Source organism: Electrona antarctica, assembly GCF_951216825.1.
Source record: "Electrona antarctica genome assembly, chromosome: 12".
Lineage (NCBI taxonomy): Eukaryota > Metazoa > Chordata > Actinopteri > Myctophiformes > Myctophidae > Electrona > Electrona antarctica.
In genome coordinates this window covers 46,576,048-46,600,749 of record NC_136793.1, presented here as the reverse complement: position 1 = coordinate 46,600,749, position 24,702 = coordinate 46,576,048, and the positions used below count along the sequence as shown (strand labels likewise).

The window sequence follows — 24,702 nt, the reverse complement described above, 5'->3', positions numbered from 1 at the left end:
GGTCCCCAGCAAACAAATTATGATCTTTGGAAACAGCTGATCCTCGAGCTCACAACAAGCTGCGATAATTAGTATAGGTGCCTTTTTTTTTCTTCTTTTTTTACATTTTGAAAAATGTTAACGCGAATCCTCTATTATGGAGGTCCCAATCCTTTAATGGGGGTCAGTGGTCAAAATACATATGAATTTGAGGGTCCTTGAGAACCACGGCTGTAATGAACTGCACTACAGCTGCAGCCATAAGGCACAGTACTGGTCTACTAGACATACATGTATATCTTGGTGCACTGCACGCGCGCGCACGCACGCACAGTTATTTAACCTTCATTTATTTTAGTGTTCATCTTCATATCTTGGCTATGCATTTATTTTTAGGTTGAGCTATTGTATTCATTTTGGAGGGCTTTGGAACACTTTGTTGTCACTTAGGTGAGAGTTCATTATAAGACCCTTTGGGGATTTTTATCGAACCTTCACTGCTAGTTTCGTATTTTGCCGCTTCGTTGTGCAAATAAGCTTCACAATTAGACCTAAATAATGCTTCGGTTATTGTGGGCGAGTGCAATATGTTCTTCATAACGAGGATATGAACAGTAATCACAGCCCCTTTTTTAAGATATTCAAAACTTTGTGCAAGCTACTGTATTAATGCTTGCTTATTAGCTACTGCCATAAAAAACACATTCCGGTTAGCAAAACTTAGCCATGCTATCATGAGAAAGGTTACTCATTACTCTGGGGAAAAACTGCATAGCGGTGTGCAATTTCCATGATAAAAAGGAGTGCTAAGTGTGGGCTGAGCCAATTTCACAGGAAGAAGAAGTAACTCATGCCTGGTAATGCATTTACGTATGACTGTGGTGTGGTCGGGCAGAAACCTCCTAGCTCCAGATTTTAACCCATTTAGGCCTGACCTCGAAATTAAAAAAAAAAAATCTTCTAAATCTTCCAGTTTTCTGAAATAAATATTTTCACGATTTTTCAAAAATAGCAGACCTACAAGCTCATAGCGCGCCACTCGGTGGCGCGCTATGAGCTTGTAGATCTGCTATTTTTCAATAGCTAAATTATAACATAATGTTTAAAACACCAAAAAGGGGTTCCCGCCCCAAAATGGGTTAACTTTTTGTGACTTCTTTTCGTAAGTGAACGTCTGGGTCGGATCCCTAAAAGCTGTTTCGGACCTGGAACCAAAAAAATAACTTCTTCTTGCCCTGAAGTGGGAGCCAAAGTGGGCGTGTCACTATTCAGGTTGGAAAATGCAGATGTGATATTATGAACCATCGTGAAAAATAAAGAACGGAACCAGTTATTTTGGTGGAAAAAAGACTAATCCCCTGCTGCCGGTACAGAACTGAGCATCGTCATGTTCCTACTACGCGTTATTTAAAGGTATATTCATTGATTTCACTTAATTAAAATATCACTTATTTTTTGGATAATCCTCCCTACTATAAAGTGTGCTGACCATATAAGGAGTTCCTCCCTGTCCCCAGTGAGCCCCTGGGGTCAAAAAACCCTAGTTTCGGTTTGGGCTTTGGGTGGCATCCAATCAGGATGAGAGGGGCCTTCCTCCAATCATGATCGAGTGGGGCGGGCATTGGTGCACGTGCTGTTGGTCTGTTGTACTTCCCCCACTGTAGAGCGTGTGCATGTGCACATCTTGTTACCGGGTGGACCGGGTTTTTTTTCCAAATCACCCAAATCACTGAATGCTCCTTTAACCATGAACAATGGGGGAGTAAAACACGGAGTGAGTTGTGCCACGTTTCGAGCTTGTACATTTGATGCTTTTGTGGGGCGTGAAGTAGGGTGTTAATTTACTAAAACACAGTATGGATATGAGTTTTCTGCCCGACAGGAGTGATATTCTAATTGGATTGAATGTAAGACTATATAAGACTCTTTCCAATGGAAATATCCTAAAAAACAAAACAGGGTTGTATTATAATCGGGGACTAGACTATTTTTTAGTGGTGTAAACCACTCCTACTGGCTTTGTTAGTTTACGTGTCTGTCTGTCTGTCTGTCTGTCTGTGCTCAAAAAATGAGCATGGTTGCTACGGTCACCCAGTTCACCCGGGTGTGATTTCATTACGTCAGACATTACATCAGATCAGAGCTGATCAGGCTATATAATACCTTACACCACTCAGTTCACACGGGTGTGATTTTTTTTCCCACAAATGAGTCTTGAAAAATGGGGGTCGTCTAATATTGGGGACAAAACGTACATAACGGTAGTCCTCGTCACAGTGGACTGACACTCTTCCAGCACGCTGCAAACGTCTCTGTATCCACTGTCAATAAATGGAAAGTGGGTTGGGCGGGGAATTCATACCTAAAATAGATTAAAAAAAATAATAAACTGCACTATATATAATAAAAAATATATAATGAGAGTTGATCAGAGTTGGAATTTCCCATAATGCAATGCCCTTGCATTCAACCCGAGTTCGGTGGTTCTCCTCTCTTTTTGTCTTTATTCCACGGGGTGGCCCTCACACCTGCATGACAGCAAGCACCTCGTCATCCATCCATCCATCCATCCATCCATTCATTCAGACGAGGCTGAAGTGCAAATTGGACATCTGGTGTTGTGATGTCTCTGACAATACAATACAGCTGTCATCTCTGCCTGCATGTATGTATGTATGTGCATGAGGATGCATGTGCGTGTATTAGGTGTGTGGCGCGCGCACACACACAAGCACACACACACACACACACACACACATGCACGCAAGCACGCACACACAAGAGTGATAGGACAAAGGGAAGGAGAGAAGGAGAGAGAGAGAGAGAGAGAGAGAGAGAGGTAAAGAAGTGTTACGGCGCCTCTGTCCTTGTTAGGCTGTTAAGTTAATAAAAGGTTATGGTTGTGCTCTGTTGTTTAGGTTAGGGTCTGCTGGTGTTGTGAAGATTATTAGGGTGAGGGTTTAAAACGTTTGGTTTCACTCCAGAGGTCCCACATGAGTCCACATCATGTTCTGCCTTCATCAAATGTTGGCGTAATTGATGAACACTTTTGCCTGAGACGTGTCCCCCCCCGCCCACCCCCGCCACCCTGCCGTGCGTGCGCTGTACATCATTATGTGAACCTACACAGTACTGTATGTGTAACAGTTATTGATGTGCACTATTTATTGCACACAATGAAAACCGGCACGCACACACACGCACACACAAATAAACAACGAGGCTGACTTAGCAGCATAACCTACTTTGAGCACACGGCAGATATACTAGTCAGTGATTGTGTCTATTTATAATGGCCCGTAACGCGCACCAACACAGAGAATGCTTTTGTATTTGTGAGGTTGAATGGTGAGAGGTGCAGTGTTCATTTCCCTTGAATCAGCCCGAGAAAGAAAACAACAGACAAGATAACGGCGGCTCATTCAGGTCTCCCCCTAAAACCCCGGCTAGTTAATCTCCTGCAGAACGACTCAAATCTCCTTTCATTACATACAGGCTCGTATCAACGCGCTGATTGACATTGCTTGGCTCCTCTGAAGGCGATGCCATTCTTTCTTCTTTCTTTTTTTTTTCTTCCTTTACCGCACAGATTGAATAAAATTTGCATACAACCTCCTTGATGATTTATGCCTTTCCTCTAAAAATGTCTGAGTTCAGCTAGTTTAAACGCGTGCGTGTCCTTCTGCTACGCAAAATGTTTGTTCTTTCTCTAAGATGCTATAGGGAGATGTTGGCTGCGGATAGGGCAATAAAGCCCTTATCAGAGACCCTGCCCCCTCCAAGGAGCTGAACCGGCATTAGAAATAATAAAGAATAATCATGGAAACAAATAAAAAGCAACAACAACCAAAATAAAAATAAATAAAACAACCAGGTAATCCCACAAAAGGGTCCACCGCTTTGCTTTGAACTTCAAAGTAGCAGCATAACAATTAAAAGTAAAATAGTGGAGTGGGGGAGGGGGAGAAGGGTACGAATGCAAAAAGAAAAGATTACAAAAGACTCAGTCTCATTATCTTTATGCATATTGCATGCGCTGAAACTGTGGAGGGGGGGTGAGGTGAACATAAGAACAGAGCTGAGACGCCGTTCCACCGATAAGTGTCGAGGAGGCACTTGTGCAGGCAAGGTCAGACAGTCTGAACATTAAGTCAGGCCTGCACTAATCACAGACAACTAACACTGCGTTCACACTGGCAGCTACGAAGATACAGACTACCATTATGTTGCAATGAATGCCAGCCGTTTGTAGCTGCTACGTAAGGCTAAAGCAGCTACAAAGCTGCAAACAAGTTGTGCTGGTTTCAACTTCAGCTGCAAACATAACCGACACACCAACATGGCAGATTCCCATTGGATCACTCTCTATGGGGTCACCTCTGGGATTGACATTTTTCGTCTTAGTATTTAGTCGACAAAAGCAACACTGGTTCCCTGCTAACATTGAGCTACTGTAAAGACATGCCAGTCACAGTACAGTACATGGAGACAAAGAGTCAGTGACATCGAAGTCTCAGGATGGGAAGGGCTATGTTATGAATTCTAGAGCTGAAAAAAAGATGTTTGCATTCTGCATCATTTTGGTCGTTTTATACATTCGGTCTTTGGTGCACGTCAGACTTTGAGCTAATGAAGCGCTGTAACATCGTGATCATCCAACATGTCAAGACTGTGTGAGTTGAATCCAGGCTACCTGTCAGGCGTGTGCGAGACGTGTGCGCTTTTGCCTCCAGAAGACAAAAGAAAAAGACAAAACAAAACAAAACAAAATTAAAAAATCTTCTAAATCCTCCGGTTTTCTGAAATAAATATTTTCACGATTTTTCAAAAATAGCAGACCTACAAGCTCGTAGCGCGCCACTCGGTGGCGTGCTATGAGCTTGTAGATCTGCTATTTTTCAATAGCTAAATTATAACAATGTTTAAAACACCAATTTTTGGACCCAGCAGCCTCGACTTGGCAGAAGAGAACAACGTGGGGTTGGCAACGCTAGCTGATGATAACATTCACGTAATGTAGCATAGTGGCTCAGAGTTCCTCTGCCCGATGACCCCGACCCTAATATCTCTCCCCGGCCAACGGTGAATCCCCCTTTAGACTAGTGGATAAGATGTTGACTTTCCACACGGGAGACCAGAGTTTGATTCCCGGGCGTTACACGTACTGTACACCACCGAAGTCTGCCGTAATTTACACATCCTACCTGGGTCACGAATAGGCGATCGCACGCATGCACGCACGCACACACCTTTAAAACTTTGTTTAAATATTTCAAATAGCCGATCTACGAGCTCACAACGTGGCGGCGTAGATCTGCAATTTCAAAATGGTTTCAAAATAGTCAAAGTTGGCTATACTAAGTTTAGGGATGAGGGGTCCGGCGGAAAGCAAGATGGGGCCAATAAACTCTTACACATGGCTATCCTCCTACACACTATAGTAATGTCATGAGCATCCACCTGGCCAAGAAGTGACTCTGTTGATGTTGATTTTAAAGCTCTGCTTAGAAGGTGAGGTGATTGTGAAATGTGGTGGTTCTCAATGTGGCGTCCTTGATTGAAAGGACTTGTTTAGGAAGCGACCCTAGTAGATGGGTGGGGGGGAGGTACCCACCTACTAGTGCTGTTTCCTAAACAATTAACCCATGATCTAAAATGATGATGTGTAGTATTGTTATTTTAAGTGAGCATTCGCGAAATATTTCGCTTATGGGAGGTTTCCTACTGGCAAACCGAGCTGCAGAACTTCATTTATGAACTCCCACAGGGATCAAAAGGTCCCTGCGGGTTTAAGAGATGTGACGTCAGGCGCTGTGCCCCCGGGGTATAGAAGGCGCGCCTACGTCACCAGCTCTCATTCTACTTTTCTCTGCCAATAGAGGACTGCAAGACTTCTTGAACTCGAGTGCGTTGAATGTTTTAAGCTTCACAAGCCGGACAAGAGAAACGAATTTCTTGAGTACCGTGAGGTTCGACGCATTTTTCAAAGCTTCTTGAATATTTTCACGTAATTATACGCTGTTTAACAGCCTTTCTCGGCGCTAGCCAAGATTTCCCGCTGTTAGCTTAGCCAAACTAGTGTTAGCCTCGTGCGACACACTAGCTTTGCCTAAACACAGTTAGCCAGCTAGCCAAACTTGTTGCGCGGCGTTCAGAAAACGCTTAGCTTCTAGTTCTGTTAGCTTTAGCTAGCTTTAGCTTACACCGGGCTGCCGGTGTAGCTTAGCTTTCTTCTTCGGAAGAGAGATGGTTTACCCCCGCACGAAGGCGCGGAAGGAAGCCACAGGAGGAGAGGAGCCGAAGCGGGTCTGCCCCGTCTCTGGATGTGGCAACACCATGGCAAGGGAAGACGGACACGCTGTTTGTCTCTATTGCCTTGGAACCGCTCACGCTCGCCAGGCGGCCCAAGGAGGGGACGGACTGGACTGCAACAAGTGCCTCTTGATGACTTTCGAGATTAAGGAAAGCAGACTTCGGCGTTGCCTAAACTTTTACGAGAAGCTACGCCTTTCCAACCGACAACCCCCTCCTCCTCCTCCTCTTCGAGACCCCTGGCCCTCCGAGGTTCTCACCGGTGGGGGACCAAGGGACGCTCCAAGGAAGAAGCTGGACTACCCGCCGCTAACACGCAGCGCCCCAGCCTCTTCGACAGCCGGACAGAGGCCTGTTCCAGCACCGCGGAGCCGCGCTCCGGCAACGGTCTCTAGCTCCCAGGCCTCCATAGTCAGGGCTACCGACTACGAGGTCTGCGGAGCTAGGCCAAAAGCTACAGCTACGCCTCGCTACCTGGCCCCGCCGGCTTCTCTCCCCGCAGAGGCTCCTCCACGTGAGGAGGCTAGGCCCCGGTCTGGGGACCGAAACCCTCCCATACCAGCACCGAGACACGGTAGGCGTCCTACAGTGTCCAGCGCCATGGAGGAGCGCCTCGACCCATCTCCACAGAGGAGCTATCGCTCTGACCGAGAATGGGCCGAACAGGAGGAAGGTGAGTTCTCTGATGAGGAGCTCCCTTCACGCCAGTATCGACAGGAGAACTTTCACGTTCTGGATGAAGTGAACGTCTTCTACGACGACGAGGGTGACGAGAGAGACTACGACGATTACGAGCCACGTGTCACTTTCCATGAAGACGACATGGACGTCGACTCTCAGGGGCCACAGGTGGATGCACCTGTCAGCCCCCCACCCCAGCAGGACGAGCCTGCTGTTCCTGTGATGCTAATGAGGGACGACTCCCCCATTATGGACATCTATAGGAAGGGAGCCTTTCGCTGCCAGCTGGAATGGCCAACATGCACCACCAAGGCACGCGCATGGCTGGGGATGTCTGCGGACCAACTCCCCCCCCCACCCCCGAAGAAGCAGAAGCTTCCTCAGGCCCCGGAGTTCATGGACACGATGCTCCGCCCCTGGAAGAACCCCTCTGTGAGTGCGGAGTTCCAACACCGCACCACAAAGGCGGTCCCCGACATGGTGGACATTGGCAGCATGGGCCTCCTCGCCATGCCCACCATGGACAGGGCAATGGCCGCCTACCTAGCCAACCCTCAGGCTCCCAGGGTCATCCCGCTGGAGAGGGAACCAGCCTTCACCAGCACCATGGACAAGGAGGCCTCCAAGCTCAACAAGTGGCTCCATGCCCACTTGAGCTTTATAGCCAAGGCTACCAACGCCATCGCCATCCTGCAGGGCTCTGTTAAGGCTCTCCTCCTGGAGATGAAGGACTCCTCCACTCCAGCTCAGCTGGCAGAGCTACGCCGCCTCAACCATGAGATGGCAGCCCTCCAGTGTGAGATTGCGCAACACACCAGTGAGTCACTGGTGTGCTCCGTGCTGCAAGAGAGATGGAGGTGGGTTAACCTGGCTCCTCTCTCCGATGCTATTAAGAAGGAGATGGTGGGCAAGGACATCTCTCATGAGGGCCTCTTCCACGGGGTCCTTGAGAGTATGTCCATCTCCATTCAGCAGGCCGAATCCTCTTCGAAGACGATGAAGGCCCTCGAGCCACTGGCTGTCCAGGCACCTCCTAAAAACCCCAGGGGAAGGAAGGCACCCTGGAAACCTAAGGCAGGTGAGAAGGGCCCACCCAGGGCCCCTGACCGTAGCGGAGACAGACAGCAGCAGCGCCCGCATCCCAAGCCGGATCGCCGCCGCTCTCCTCCTCCCTACAAGGCCAGCGCTTCCAGAGGCCGAGGCGCAGGGAAGCGGAAGTGACACCCCCGGCCGGGTTCAGAGGGGGGCCTCGGCCGAGCCCCCCCATCATCTCCCAGTTCAGAGACTAGCGCAGGAGGTAGTGGTCACGGACCTCACCTCCGGGCCGGCGCCCAAGCGCTTGCGGAGGGAAGTACTCTCCCTCCCAAAAAATGTTGTTGTAATGTGCAATTCACAAAGTGTACCTGTTTTTGTACCAATAAAGTTGACAAAAAACAAAAAAACACAAAAAACAACAAAACCATCTCTGAAGGGCATAAGCCCACCCATGGGAGATATAACCCATACTGGGACAGCGCAGGCTGTCTCAGGCAAGAGCCGTCACGCCCGATTTTTCCGGCACTTCCCGAAAAATCCACTAGAGGGAGACATTACACCACAGGTGAGTCTTCCCCTACACAGGCCATCCCTCCCCGCCCAGCCATTGCTAGGAGTCGTCAGAGGGAATTCCCTATCGAGTCATCTGTCACAGTGGCGGAAGCACGGGGCTTCCCCGTGGATCATCCGTACAATAGCGACAGGATACAGACTCCAATTCGCCTCGAAACCGCCCACGTTCGAGAAAGTAATATTCTCCCGAGCGAAAGGGCGGGAAGCGGACATTTTGCAGCAGGAGATTTTTTCTCTGCTGCAGAAGGGCGCTATCACAGAGGTGCCCCCCCACCAGTCACTCAACGGGTTTTATTCTCGTTATTTCCTGGTGAAAAAGAAAGGGGGCGGGCTTCGTCCTATACTGGATTTGAGAGCCCTGAATCGTCATCTAAGAACATTACGTTTCAAGATGCTGACTCCGCCAGTCCTAATGCGCTCAGTCCGCATGAACGACTGGTTCACGTCAATAGATCTGCAGGATGCATATTTCCACGTTCCAATTTACCCCCCCCACAGAAAATTTCTGCGGTTCGGGTTCAAAGGGAAAGTGTACGAGTACACGGTTCTTCCCTTCGGAATGTCATTGAGTCCGAGGGTTTTTGTCAAATGCACAGCGGCGGCTATAGCCCCACTGAGACAACAGGGTCTTCGTCTAGCCACATATATAGACGATTGGATCCTAATGACAAACTCTCCACAAGAGGCTCGGTTGCACACACATCAAGTGCTCAACCACCTCTGCTCACTAGGGTTCCAAATAAACCTAGAAAAGAGCATGCTGACGCCGACTCAGTCTATAGACTTTATCGGAATAAGGCTGGATTCAGTTTCTTTCACAGCTCGCCTGAGCAAGGAAAGAATGGAAACAACATTACAGTGCGTGGCATCGTTCCAGAAGGGACGTTCGATTCCCTTCCTCACGTGCCTTCGGATGGCGGGGCTTATGGCCTCAGCAGTCCATTTAATCCGCCTGGCCAGATTACACATGAGACCATTCCAGCGATGGATGAGCTCTCTACGTATACCTATGTACCGTCGCCGCCAAAAAGTGTTAGTGACGTCACAATGCGTACTAGCCCTTCAATGGTGGGCGAACAGACGGACTCTCTCAGAGGGCGTCCCTATGGGGAGACCTCTGACGAGGAAGGTGGTCACCACGGACGCAAGCATGTCCGGATGGGGAGCCACACTGGAAGGCTATACAGCCAGAGGGATATGGGAGGGACCTTTACGATCCCACCACATCAATTACCTGGAACTGATGGCGGTCTTCCTCGCACTAAAGCACTTCAAACCGCGCATTCAAGGTTGGCACGTCCTAGTCCGGACGGACAACACGACAGCTATGTGCTATATCAACAGACAAGGCGGACTCAGGTCCCCTCGTCTTCATCAGCTAGCACGCAGACTCATATTATGGTGCGACACACACATTCTATCAGTTACAGCGTGCCACGTCCCCGGTCTTCTGAACACAGGAGCAGACCTGCTGTCCAGAGGTCCCCTCCGTTACGCAGACTGGTCCCTACACCCTCAGGTGGTAGCCCAGATCTGGAGCAGATTCGGGACACCCGAGGTGGATCTCTTTGCCTCAGAGGAGAACACGAAGTGCCCTCTCTTCTTCTCCATGAGAGAACCATCGCCGCTGGGACTAGACGCTCTGTCACACCGGTGGTCCAAGACGCTACTCTACGCCTCCCCCCCCCCTAACCCTGATTCTCCCCACTCTAGACAGAGTGAGGACTCAGGGTCTGAAGGTGCTATTAATAGCCCCGTCCTGGGGGGTATGGAGGTCAGAAATAGCCCCTCTTCTCTTCGATCATCCATGGCAGATTCCTCTACGAGCGGATCTCCTCACGCAAGCGAAAGGGGAGATCTTCCACCCTCACCCCAGAGACCTAGACCTGTGGGTCTGGCCCGTGAGAGGGTGATGTTGACAGCAGCAGGCCTTCCCCCGAACGTGGTGGCAACGATCCAGAAGGCCAGAGCCCAGTCAACAAGGAACCGTTACGACACGGCCTGGCGCATATTCGAGCAGTGGTGCTCGGATCAACCAGACCACGTAATTCCTTATCAGGCCTCAGTAGTGCACATACTGACGTTCCTTCAGGACTTCCTAGACAGAGGCCTAGGCCTCTCGTCAGTTAAGACCCACCTAGCAGCCATCTCAGCATGCCACGTGGGCATAAACGACCAGACAGTGTGGAAACACCATCTGGTCAAACTATTCATGAAGGGCGTCCGTAGAGAACACAGGGTTGTAAAATCCCTGGTTCCCTCTTGGGACTTGTCCCTGGTTCTGGAGGCCCTAACCACGGCACCCTTCGAACCACTACAGGCAGCAAACCTGAAGTGTTTAACACTCAAAACTGCCCTCCTAGTTGCTTTGACAACTGCAAAGAGAGTAAGTGACCTACATGCACTCTCGATCTCTCCAGAGTGCATGAGTTTCGATGACAGGTCAACAAAGGTCACCATCAAGGCGAACCCGGCCTTCATTCCCAAGAATGCCCTCTCGGTGTGTCTACCAGTAGACCTACAAGCTTTCCATCACCCTCCTTTCATCTCCGATGAAGACAGGAGGCTGAACTGCCTCTGTCCAGTAAGAGCGCTTCGCACTTATGTGGACAGAACGAGTCCCTTCAGGAAAGGGAACCAGCTGTTTGTGTCTTGGGGTACCAAGACCAAAGGGAAGCCTGTTACAACAGTCACTATCTCCAACTGGATAGTGGACGCCATCCGTCTGGCCTACACTAGCCAAGGAAAGGAGCCCCCACAAACGCTGAGGGCCCATTCCACACGAGGTATGGCAGCATCGTGGGCACTCTATAAGGGGGTGTCGATCCAGGAAGTCTGCACTGCAGCAAGCTGGTCTACACCCTCGACGTTCGCCACATACTACAACTTAGATGTGGCAACGCCCTCTCTGGCACATGCGGTCCTAGGAGCGGCTTCTCTATAAAGAGGCCCACTCCGGCCCTCTGTGCCATGGGATGCACAGGCGACACTCTGAGTTAACCTGTACATCTCCCCAGGGACCGGGCAAATGACCATTGTAGTCATTCAGCCCACCTTTTACCTCCGGTCCTAACATTCACTCGTTGGTTCAGGATTCGGGAGTTGATAAGGTCCCATAAGCGAAATATTTCGCGAATGCTCACTTAAAATAACATTAAGGTTACTTTAGTAACCATGGTTATTTAAGTAAGTGAGCGAAATATTTCGCGGAACACCCTTCTGTCTTGCTATTGGCAGGAGAAAAAAGTTCCGAATGAGAGCTGGTGACGTAGGCGCGCCTTCTATACCCCGGGGGCACAGCGCCTGACGTCACATCTCTTAAACCCGCAGGGACCTTTTGATCCCTGTGGGAGTTCATAAATGAAGTTCTGCAGCTCGGTTTGCCAGTAGGAAACCTCCCATAAGCGAAATATTTCGCTCACTTACTTAAATAACCATGGTTACTAAAGTAACCTTAATGTTACTGCATTTCTACATATTGCCAAACAGGTGAAGAAATCACAGATTGAGGCTTTAACATTTAGCCATCATCAAATATCCGACACCATTAGGTTTTACAGAAGATGGTTCTGAAACATATTGCTAATTTGACCACTTCAAATGCTCTAACAATGATTTAAAATAATAAGCGAAAGTAGCCTATCTGCAAGAGCTTGTAAGACAGGCTACTTTCGCCGCGCACCGTGCTTCCATAGAAGATATGCATGGCTTCTATGGAATCCAAATAACTGAAATAAGTCATGGGCGACGGGGAACTTAAATCCGTGGCCGTTACCTCTCCCAGGGCCTCGTAGCGTTTCTGGTTCCAGCGATGGAGGTCCTCTCTGGCGTTGAAGACAAACGCCTCTCCCGTCTTCACGTGTCTCAGCTGGCCCTCTGGAGAAAGAAACACACAGGCACATGAGCTCATTCTGTCTGCAACAACACCACACAAACACTCTCTCTATACATGTTTTTCCTTTCACTGCCAGTACACGTAACACCCTCATTCTTCTCCTCATTCTCTCTTCTATTAAAACGACCTTCTGGCAAGTCTGGTAGACCAGACCTGCAGACTCACTCGCTCTCTCTCCCCCTCTCTCTCTCTCTACACGGAGGAAAGATAGGTGTGTGTGTGTGTGTGTGTGTGTGTGTGTGTGTGTGTGTGTGTGTGTGTGTGTGTGTGTGTGTGTGTGTGTCAGTGTTGATTTTGACAGCAAATTTTAGTTTTAGTCATAGCTACTAGTCTCTGGAATAGTTTTCATTTAGTTAGTTAGTCACATTTTAGTTACCTGGAATGTTTTAGTGTTAGTCTAGTTTTAGTTGACAAAAATGTGTTTTGGCGGGCATTGATGCCGTCGTAATGACTGATTTTACACTTTCTGAAAGTAGCAGATCTACAAGCTCACAAGGCGTCGCAGCACGACGCGTTCTGATCTTGTAGATCTGCTATTTTCAGCATGCAACCAAGTGTAAAATTACTTACACTGGATCTCTTGTCCACTAGTCCCTTCCTAACATTTTAGTCTAGTTTTTATTTGTTGACAAAATTGGCAATATACTTAAAGGACCACTTCACCACTTTTCAACCTATCTTCATATAATAGGTCCTCACTAATAATCATGAAAAAAATGGCGCAATTTTTTTCTACTCGGTCTGTGTCTCATAGGAGGGATGTGGGCAGTTCAGAAACCGTCTTCCAGTGACATCATCGATGGGGAATACAAGCTAATAAAAACTGCAGGCTTTCTAGTCCTGAAAAGTTGCAATGTGAAAATGGAAGCCATCGTTCTCACGATAATGAAAATCTAAACATTTTTGTTTTGTTTAAAAAATAATCTGCCTAATGATGATGTCACTGGAAGACAGTTTATAAACTGCCCACAGTTGAGACACAGACTGAGTAGAAAGAAATCGTGCCATTTTATCATGAATATTAGTGAGGACCTATTATATGAAGATAGGTTGAAAAGTGGTGAAGTGGTCCTTTAAGTCTTAGTCATCATAGCTTAGTTTTAATTTAGTTTCCATTTAGTTTTCGGCAGTGAAAAAGGTAGTCGACAAAATGTTTTTGTCATAGTATTAGTCTACGAAATCAACACCGGTGTGTGGGTGTGTGTGTGCTTGCATATGTGTGTGTGTTAGACGGATAGGTGACAAACAACACCACAGTAGCCGACTCTCACAATTCCTTTGTGGCAGGACTTTGGGCACACACACACACGCACGCCCAACCAGGTGTACTGAAACCAATGGACATATTTGCCAGTGTGCTCGCGTGCGTGCGTGCGTGCGTGCGTGCGTGCGTGCGTGCGTGCGTGCGTGCGTGCGTGCGTGCGTGCGTGCGTGCGTAAATGGCTGTAAACAATAACACTGTAAATAAGACACTTGGAAGAAGAAGAGCAATTCTGGAGCACTTTTTTAACCACAATTACACCAGTGTGTTATACTGTAACCATAGCGATGAGACCATCGATCCTAACGGTGACACAATATAAACTCTAAACAGTGTTAAATCTAATTGTGACCTTTATGACGGCAATAGAGGAGGAGAAAAAGTCAAAGCATACATAGTTAACCCAAATAGCCAGGGGGCTCTCATACTTTCTCAATTATCACACGGCAAGAAGAGGAACCCATAAGCCCAGATGTAAATATATTATCTTTAGAAGATTAAAGGACGCGCAAGGATTTTTTTTTTTTTTGTTTTCTCTCTTTCATCTCACACTAAATTGCAGAGGTTTGCATACTTTGCAATCCCTGCATCGCTGTGATAAATACGGCGCGTACCCCCCCCCCCCCCGCCACCCCCCCCCCCCTACCCAGCTAGTTGTTAGACAACGTATTACGACGCTTGGATTTGGGTTCGTCATTGAGTCGTATTAAAAGCAACAGACTATAGCACGAGAGAGAGAGAGCGAGAGAGAGAGAGAGAGAGATAGAGAGAGAGAGACAGACAGAGCTGGGGGGGTGATGGGGGGGTTGAGAAGTATGCACATTGAAGCAGCGGTGTAAGGTGCAGTAACTAAGTACACTGATTCAAGTACTAGTACTTGAGTAACATTTGGAGGTATTTGTCCGGTCCTTTAACTTACTAGGCCACTAAATGTCAGAGGGAAATATTTTATTTTTAACCCCACAACAATTACTTTAAAGGACCATTCAGTGATTTGGGTGATTTGTAGAAAAAATAAACGGTCCGTCCCGGTAACAAGATATGTATGCACACGCTCTACAGTGTGGGGACACGCAACAGGCCAACAGCACGTGCACCTATAGGCCCACCCCGCTCGATCCTGATTGGAGAAAGGCCCCTCTGTCCTGATTGGATGAAGGCTTTGTCACCCACCACCAAAACCGAAACTAGGGTTTTTTTTTACCCCTGCAGTTAACTGGGGACAGGGAGGAACTCCTTATATGGTCAGCACAGTCTATAGTAGGGAGGATTATCACAAAAAAAGTGAAAAAAAAAGTGATATTTGAATTAAGTGAATCACTGAATATACCTTTAAAACGTTAGTTGCTATAGTTACTTAGACTGTTTTCTTTTATTATTATTATTATTATTATTACAAAACATACTAGGTTAAACACTTCAGACGTATACGTTTCGGACATTTGTAAATTGGCTACAAGCTCCCACTGTGTCGCAGCTCGTTGAAATACCCTTTTCAAAGGATTGGACACATTTGAAACGTGTGCAATGCAATGAAACATTCTGCACAATGACTATACTTTCTACTTCTGGTACTTTAAAACCCATTTTGACCTGAGATCAGGTTCTAAAAATGACCTTCCACATCCTGACAGTTTTCTGAAAAAGCTATGTTTCTATGTCAGCCGTTCTTCGATTTTTCAAAAATAGCAGACCTACAAGCTCGTAGCGCGCCACTCGGTGGCGCGCCACGAGCTTGTAGATCTGCTATTTTTCAATAGCTAAAGCATAACATAATGCTAACACCAAAAGGGGTTCCCGCCCAAAATGGGTTAAGTACATTTGGGTACCAATACTTTTACTCAAGTAAGTTTACTTGTAACAAGAGTATTTCTAATACTGCGGTATTGATACTTTTACCCAAGTAAAAAAACATGCAAGTACTTTTTTTCCACCACTGCCTTGAATAAATCAATTATGCATTCATGGAGGGGTGAGGATCTAAATGCTGTTGCCTAACAGGCGAATGGAACCATAATGCATAATGACACCCTAGGTGTGCGTGTGCGTGTGGCGCGCGTGCGTGCGCGCGCGTAACGGGTGTGTTCAGCTCCACCGCTAACACCCCGACACGTCCATCTCTCGGAGGAATAACGTTTTTCTTCAACTTTTTTCTGCCGCTCTCTCTCTCTCTCTCTCTGCCGTAATTAGCATTCTGTTCTCAATTTGGCCGCTTAATTAGGTGTACATAACCTTGGATTTCCAGTAATGGAAAAACCGCAGGGCTGGCTGAGACGATGAAGCCGTCATCTTCTTCACTGATTAAGATACCTGCAAACTATTGTACACAGCCTCCCCCCGTAGCCGCCTTCCATTACATGGTCAAATTAGCATGTCTGGTTCCTTCCACACCCGTCTGGGGCCGGGCTGCAGGCAGCAGGACCCAAAAAAAATCACTACTAAAGTTTTTCATTTTTTTTTGTGTCAGGGACCCCAGAAAGAAAATGCAAAGATTATTCAAAGAATGTTTTCTCCCTCTAAACTAAACAAAAATAGCTGATCGCCGAGTGTTCGCCCCCCAGAATATGGGACAGACGCTATGGGTGCGAGTGGTTAATAGTTATTAGTTGACAGCTAGTTGTTGGTTTTTTAAGTGAAAACTGAAGACGAAAAAAGTCACGGAATACTGAGATGTACTGTATATACATTATATTTCAATGCATGTGTGTGGGTGCAAGCACATGGCATGTGTGTGGGTGCATGCACATGGCATGTGTGTGGGGTGCATGCACATGGCATGTGTGTGGGTGCATGTGGCATGTGTGTGGGTGCATGTGGCATGTGTGTGGGTGCATGTGGCATGTGTGTGGGTGCATGTGGCATGTGTGTGGGTGCATGCACATGGCATGTGTGTGGGTGCATGCACATGGCATGTGTGTGGGTGCATGCACGTGGCATGTGTGTGGGTGCATGCACATGGCATGTGTGTGGGTGCATGCACGTGGCATGTGTGTGGGTGCATGCACATGGCATGTGTGTGGGTGCATGCACATGGCATGTGTGTGGGTGCATGCACATGGCATGTGTGTGGGTGCATGCACATGCATGTGTGTGGGTGCATGCACATGGCATGTGTGCGGCTAAGTGGGGAAAAGGATGGTGTGAGAGAGATACTGGAGTGGGTTTGAGGTGTGGGAGAGAGAGCGAGAGAGAGAGAGAGAGAGAGAGAGAGAGAGAGAGAGAGAGAGAGAGAGAGAGAGACAGAGAGAGAGAGAGATGGAGACGGAGACGGAGACGGAGACGGAGAGGGAGAGAGAGAGAGAGGGAGAGAGAGAGAGAGAGACAGAGACAGAGAAGACAGAGACAGAGACAGAGACAGAGGACAGAGACAGAGACAGAGACAGAGACAGAGACAGAGACAGAGACAGAGAGAGAGAGAGAGAGAGTGAGAGAGAGAGACAGAGACAGAGACAGAGACAGAGACAGAGACAGAGACAGAGACAGAGAGACAGAGAGAGAGAGAGAGAGAGAGAGAGAGAGAGAGACAGAGAGAGATAGACAGAGAGAGAGAGAGAGAGAGAGAGAGAGAGAGAGAGAGAGAGAGAGAGAGAGAGAGAGAGAGAGAGAGAGAGAGAGAGACAGAGAGAGAGAGAGAGAGAGAGAGAGAGAGAAGAGAGAGAGAGAGAGAGAGAGAGAGAGAGAGAGAGAGACGGCGACAGAAATCGAGGCAGGCACCAGGAACAGGAAGAATGAAAACAGAAAGTGACAGAGCGACGGGAGAGAAATAGAGAGAGAGAGAGAGAGAGAGAGAGATGAAGAGAGAGTGAGAGAGAGTCTGCGGAAGTGTGCACACTGACTTGAGCCGAGCTGGGGACAGTGATGTGTGTAATGCGTGCAAGTGCCTGTGTGTGTGTGTGTGTGTGTGTGTGTGGTGTGTGTGTGTGTGTGTGTGGTGTGTGTGTGTGTGTGTGTGTGTGTGTGTGTGCGCTCGCTCAGGCACAGTGAGGTTATGCAAATGCTCCGTCAGATGGAAGCCAAGGCTGAGTAGGTTACTGACGGACCGTACAGTACACAACATGTCCCCTATTCAACCACTGACAGAGAGCAGGGAGAGAGAGAGAGAGAAGAGAGAGAGAGAGAGAGAGAGAGAGAGAGAGAGCACACTGGGAGAATATTAAGAGCCGAGAACACACGCCATTTCAACCCCTCTCCCTCCCCCCCCCCCTCCCTCCCTCTCTCTCTCCACCTGGCTTGACTAAAGTGAAGCCAGGAGAATTCTAAAGAGACTTCTGGACCCGGCCCGCCTTGTTCAGGGAGGGCAGGGGGGAGGGGGAGGGGGGACCCTAGCTCTGCTGGCTCCCTCCTCCCTGCTGTCGCCTGGAAGAGACAGAGCAAAACACCTCGGATGGCCCGCCCAGGTGACTCCCTCCCTCCCTCCTCCCAGAGACAGTTTTAGGTCATTAATCCAGAGAACGGAGACTTGTTTTTGCTCCTGAACAGAAACTGTAATTAGAAAACAAAACCTGTGCAGTGTGTGCAGGAAAAGAACGGACACAGCAGCTGTGCGAAGAAGGGGCCAAGGTACTGGTAGGTATGGCACTGGATGTTTCTGACTGCATTAAGGCAGGATTTGTTTTTATTGCACGGGCATAGTGGCTTCTGTGCGGAGGCACAGAAGCCACTATTGCCCGTGCATGTTTATGCTGGCAGCCCAAATGCAGGCCAAATCTGGTTTGCTATCCATATTGAAGTCAGATTGCTTTATGCAGTCTGAACAAGGTGACACAAATCCGATTCGCTAAAGATTCCATGTGGTTCTTGCTGTTCAGACTGCATGAAAACAATGCGACTCCAATCATCCTGGATAGACCACAAATCAGATTTGGGCTGCCAGTCTAAACGGGGCCTAGTGTCACTGTCAAGCAAGACCCCAGAATGGCTGAAGCTGCGAGACGTAGTGGTGGAAGCTGGAACTGCAGGCGGGCCCCTGCATTTAGCAGCTGGGGTTTAACATCGGGTGCTTGAGGTTCACTGAGGGGGCACGGTCGGTAGTGCTGTCGCCTCACAGCTAGAAGGTTCTGGGTTCGATTCCCGCTGGGGATGCTGTAGGCACTGGGGGGCGTGTTCCCTCCTCCACGTCATCAGTGCCCACACCCGAGGCGGGGTTGGCGAAAGGGCCTTTCTGTGTGGAGTTTGCATGTTCTCCCCGTGTCCCCTAGGGTAGGTACCTTCACAAAAAACATGCAGTAATCCTGCAGTAAAACTACCTCCCCCTGGCCAGCCGGGGCGCCTGATGGAGGGGAAAGGAACTGGTCGGAATAACGTGTTCCTTCCACTCGCTACGTCCGGCCGGGGAAACTCCCCCCTGTCAGGTGAAAAGAAGCAGCTTTGACTCCTCGTGCATAGAAGGAAGCATGAGGTCAGTCCGCTGCCCCCCCAGGTTGGCAGAGGAAGTGTAGCGCCCAGGATTACATTAGATAATTGGCACTGGGTGAAAAAATTGTGGGATAAAAAAATAAATACAAAAATAAAACGCCACTCAGCAACTTTCATTGAAATGAATAGCAGGGGGCAGGGCTGTCCACACTCTATCCTCTATAACTCTACTGTCAAGGGGAAATAACGACACGATGGGAACCATGCAAGGAAAACGAGGCAGTTGAACCTGCCTCACAGGAACCGCTGGTGCAGTTTTACTCACGTCCCTTTTCCACCGGGGTTTGAACCGGTCCCGTTCTTTTTCCCCCCCGCCTAATTTTTTACCAAATTAATTCATCCAGATCCATAAAAGTTGTTTCGGAACTGGAACCAAAAAAATACTTCTTCTTGCCCTGAAGTGGGAGCCAAAGTGGGCGTGTCACTATTCAGGTTGGAAAATGCAGATGTGATATATCATAAAAAACTAGATAAAGTGCCCCTCGGAGCACAGGTCTCCACCAGGGCAGGTTGTGGCCTCCTGGTGGCGCTATAATAGGCCAACCAATGTGAAAATGTCTTCTTACGCCTTGGATGGCAATTGGATGATTTGAGGCATTTTGTTCCAAAAATGTGTTTTGCAAAAATCCACCTGTTGGTGGCGCTATAACAGGCCAATATGAAAAGGGTGGGATATATTCCTCAGCCTAGTAAGAAAGTCCGTAAAAGATTTCACGTAAAGTGCACGCTGCGTTCATGATTTGAGGCTTTTTGTTCAAAACGGGGAAACTCCCCCCCCTGTCAGGTGTAAAGAAGCAGCTTGGACTCCTCAAGCATAGAAGGAAGCAGGGGTCTCAGTGATTGAGCCCTTTTGAGCCTCTCCACATCCATATTTGTTCCTCAAACATTGTCTGACTACTCCTATGCAACTGTCCTTTGACAGATTTGTTTAAGATTTGTTTTTGGCGTTTCTGCCTTTATTGATAGTATCAAGTGAAGACTGACAGGAAAGAGGGAGAGAAGGGCAGAGAGCGACATGCAGCAAAGGTCGTCATGAACGGGACTCGAATACGCGACACGCTGTCAGGCCAGAGCCTATATGTGGCATGCGCCTGGACCACTAGGCCGTTTTTATTTTAAATAGAAAAAAAAGGCCAAATTAATTGATGTCCGCATTGTACTCACGTTCATTAAATGCGTACTCGAACTCCTCCAGTGTCTTGGGGAAACTAAGAGGAGGTTCATCTTTCTTCATCAGCTCGTCTAGATCGATTCTCGACAGCAAATCTGAAAATAAAATAAAAGGTGAGTTGAGGGGAGTCAGTGATAGGCTGTCGCGCGCGCGCACGCACGCACGCACGCACGCACGCACACACGCACACACACAGCGACAGCACTGCTTTGCATACCGTGTCAGTCAGCGGCGCTGGCGTCTGCATTTCTATCCTGAACCGCTGAAGGTACTGTCGTACAACTTCAAGGTTGTTTTAAACATTTACATTTACTTTCATAGTGTGTCTCCATTTCACCGTGTACTGAAGCTAGGGAAGCAACAGTATTGATTGACAGGTGGAAGGACATTGTGTTATTAACCAAAGACCTGAGGCCGATTCTAAAAATGTCTTCTGTTCCAACAGTTTTCTGAGGAGAAAAAAACACTTGTGTCGCTATATAAGTGGTGCTCAAAACCTTTTCATGTCAAGGACCCCTACAAGTATATGCATTTGGCCGCAGACCCCATCTCAAAATATTTTGTTCCAGGGATGCCCAGAAGAGAAGATTTGAGTAAAAATGTTTGCTTTAAAATAGTATACATACATAGATATATTGACACCGATGCTTTCCCAGTTTTAATGGGTTTAGACTAGAGTAGCCTCGGAAACCCAGACGTTTTTATTTCCAGGGAGGAAAAAAAAGTCTGGGTCCGAGTCCACTTCAATTCGGCATAGAGTAGCGAAAAAATCGATCACTCTCTGCTGATTTCTGATCGTCTGCACCTTTGTTAAATTGACGCACACACGCACACCCGTACACACACACACTCCTCTCTCTCTCTCTGTCGCTCTAATTAATTAGTCTCATGTCCAGCAGCTATGCCATAGAAAGCATAGGTGAGCTCTAGGCTAAGACTAGAGTGACTGCCGATACAGTATGTATTGTACATCAGTCAGGACATAAGACTATAAACTCAAAGTCATACACACAAATATGTCAGCCACATTTGGAAGGAAAACATATGATTTGTAAAACATAATAATAATAATAATAATAATAAGCAGAGTGTCTGTTGTACCAGTGAACTGTGCGTGACCTAACCTTATCAGCACTGTTAACAGCACTATGGAACAGCGATGAACTTTGAACTGGTGTTTTAGATCAAACCTCCTACGCATAATGTACTTTTTCCACCGACTCTTTTGCACCTGTAATCGTGCGATATGATAAAGTTCATTCAGATTTTCTGATGTTTTGTTTTTCATTCTACAGCACAGTCTGCAGAGAATGTCACAATACATGTCCACTGTTACACACAGTAATTTGCATAAGGGAGAGACAAATAAACGAGAAGTTTGACATCAAACCATTTTGTAACCTATAATCTGTCTTTATAAAATATTGCTTTTTAAAATATTGCATTCTGTCTTTGTATATAGCTGACTGTGTATGACTCTTTTCCACCGGGGTTGAACCGGTTCCCTTCTTTTTTCCACCTCCTAATTTTGAACCAAATACATTGGTTCAGATGTCAAGTTGGTTCGGAACTGGAACCAAAAAAATATCAAATACCAAAAAAACAGAACCAGATCTAGAAAAGGGGACTGTGTATAGTTCAGAGAGGTTTTTTTTTTTTTATAAATTATGTACAGGTATTATGTATGGGCCATGCACTATTATCTTTATATGCCTGTCTTTTCACACACTGTTCAGTATACCTGACAAAGGCCACAGATATTTTTACTAGCGCTGCATACATTTAAATATTTTGCTGGGAGTATTAAGACGGTGTGCGGACCTTCTCTCGCTCTTCTCTCCCAAAACATCATCCACTGCTGGCCTGCTTGATGTGCTTAAAAAAATGGCATCTAAAAAACACAGTGAAGCAGCTTTATGATTCTACGGGCCGACGGCGTGGAACAAACACCCACTATAGACAAATTCAGAAACGGGCCTCATGGTCGCAGCTTATACGTATTTCCTGTAGGCGGACTCGACATAGCTGCGGGGTTTAAACCCTCACCAGGCGCACCTCTTCTACTACAGTGAACGGTAGAGGGACTGATGTTAGTCTGCCTCAAACGTTACTCCTTTACCTGCTTTTTACTAACACTAACATTACAAAGATGCCCAGAACATCGAGATGAACCTGTTTAGTTTATGGCTGCTCCAACAGTAGTGGCAACATTCCAAAAAAACAACGGAATGTCAAAATATCCACCGCGGTAGCTAAGACCAGAGCCATTGAGTAATGGTTGAGACGAAGCAGTGAAAGGTCCTTCTGTTTTTTCTGTGTTTCTGTTTTATGAACACATGGCTGCTGTACTTTATACCTCATACTAAGCATTTAAAGTATGAGGTATAAAGTACAGCAGCCTTGTGTTCATAAAACAGAAAGATTGGGTATTGGGTAAGACTGACGTTATGTATCTTTCAGGACCTTTCACTGCTTCGTCTCAACCATTACTCAGTGGCTCTGGTCTCAGACATTCCGTTTTTTGAAATGTTGCCAGTACTGTTGGAGCAGCCATTAACTAAACAGGTTCATCTCGATGTTCTGGGCATCTTTGTAATGTTAGTGTTAGTAAAAAGCAGGTAAAAGAGTAACGTTTGAGGCAGACTAAGGCCAGGCAAAATAAATTGTTTGTCTCCGATTGGCTGTCATTTTTGGGCTGAGTCGGTAGGGAATTTATTTTATTATATATATTTATTTATTTTTCGCGGAAGCATGGGTCGCAAGGAATTTATTTTATTTAAGCGCGTCGCAGCGCGACGCGTTGTGAGCTTGTAGGTCTGCTCTGTTAGCTAGCTAGCTCACACACACACACTACACAGTAGAGCTCTTCATGGGTCCAAAAAAATGGTTCCGAAATCCAAAATAAATCTGTGACATTCCGAATTTCCGAGAGACCCGACCCAGCCAGGCAGACATACATGTGGACAGACAGAGAGAGAGGGAGGGGTTCCCTACAGACGGCGTGCTGCAGTAGCCTGGCTAATAAGCCAGACTCAAATCACACTGTCGTGTGGTATTTGAGTCTGGAGATGCTGTGTATGGATCTTGTTTCCCGGGGGGTGGGTTCAAACATTTTCTCTTTGACGCAATTGGTTAGAGGTACTGTCAGTCAAAGGTCTCAAGCATCGAATGTCACTGTACCAAAGCCCGCCCATATTGCATACCGTGTCCCGATTGGCCACACCAGTTCTCTGGTGTAGGAAATGGGCGTACAATTGAGCCTCTCCAGACCGTAATCCGCCGGCAGGCAATTTTTTTTTGCCAACGGCTGATTCGGTCTGGCTTATTAGCCAGGCTAGTGCTGCAGTAGAGGGTGAGAGAGAAAAAAAAAAGTCTCATCTCTTGGAATATTAAGGCGCGACACTCAATGCACTTAAAACAGCTCCTACTTTGCCCTCTTCTTTATCCACGTGTGGGGAATGGGAACACTGTTGTCGGGATCCGTATATAAAGTATAATTGCACGCCGGTGTTTTCATTCAAATCAGCGCAAGACAAACCAGTACACAGTAACGTCAACTGTCAATCCACCCGTCGTGCTCTCCGGGACGGAGAAGCTGACTTCTCTCTCGTAGTAGCCTATAAGTCGAGTACGTCGTTAAACAACTTGAAAAACTTTGGCTTTGGGCAGTTGTAGGCTAGGTTTTGTTGGGCTGCATATATATCACGATATATAAAGACCTTTTTGGTCTGAGTGACTCGGTCAGGTTTTGACTTAAAACGCTCACCTTTGAGTGCAGTGGTTTTCTCTCTGTCGTCCTGGCCGGCCACCTGGGCCATGGTGATGGTCAACAGTGTGTACAGGCCTTGTATCACAGCAGAGGGACGATGCACTCTCATGGGTCTTCAGCTCACACAGATCGACGAGGCGGTGCACCCTGTTAGCATGTGGGAATTCAAGAAATATTGTTAGGATTAAAAAGGTACACAGAGTCATAGTCATACCGAGCAGCGTTCATTTTAGTGGTCTTTTTGGCGACACCTCTGATCTGTCTAGAACTGTGACTCCCAAAATTAGAATTAGAATTTTGGGGACAAGCAACATCGACTTATTTGTGTACCCCAAAGATCAAATTAGCCTTTGTGATACTGGAGAATAAATGTTACACACTCCAATGAATTAAAGAATGAGTCCATATCAATGTGGTTTGATTTTAGAAGGTTATTGGACATCACGGAACTGCAACAAGACAGTTAAACACATAAACAATGTATTTTATCTGCAGTTTTTATTTAATTGTAGAACTATGCAATATTGATGCAATGAGTTACGGGACGGTGTGTCCTATACTGTAAGTCCATGTGGGCAGGGGCAGGGCACCTCTGGTGCATGACACATAAA

General features: G+C 47.2%; 1 protein-coding gene across 1 annotated transcript in view; it reads right to left on the bottom strand.

Moving 5' to 3' along the window:
* arb2a (ARB2 cotranscriptional regulator A) overlaps nucleotides 1-24,702 on the bottom strand; it is a gene marked incomplete at its 3' end in the record, with an annotated part of 273,502 nt that overhangs the window by 247,166 nt on the left and 1,634 nt on the right. Inside the window, exons 2-4 of the mRNA XM_079517005.1 lie at nucleotides 24,089-24,238; nucleotides 20,316-20,417; nucleotides 12,356-12,456 (exon numbers count right to left, since the gene is read on the bottom strand). Coding sequence (XP_079373131.1) covers nucleotides 12,356-12,456; nucleotides 20,316-20,417; nucleotides 24,089-24,200 — 315 coding nt within the window. The 5' untranslated portion in view covers nucleotides 24,201-24,238. The remainder of the gene's footprint in view (nucleotides 1-12,355; nucleotides 12,457-20,315; nucleotides 20,418-24,088; nucleotides 24,239-24,702) is intronic.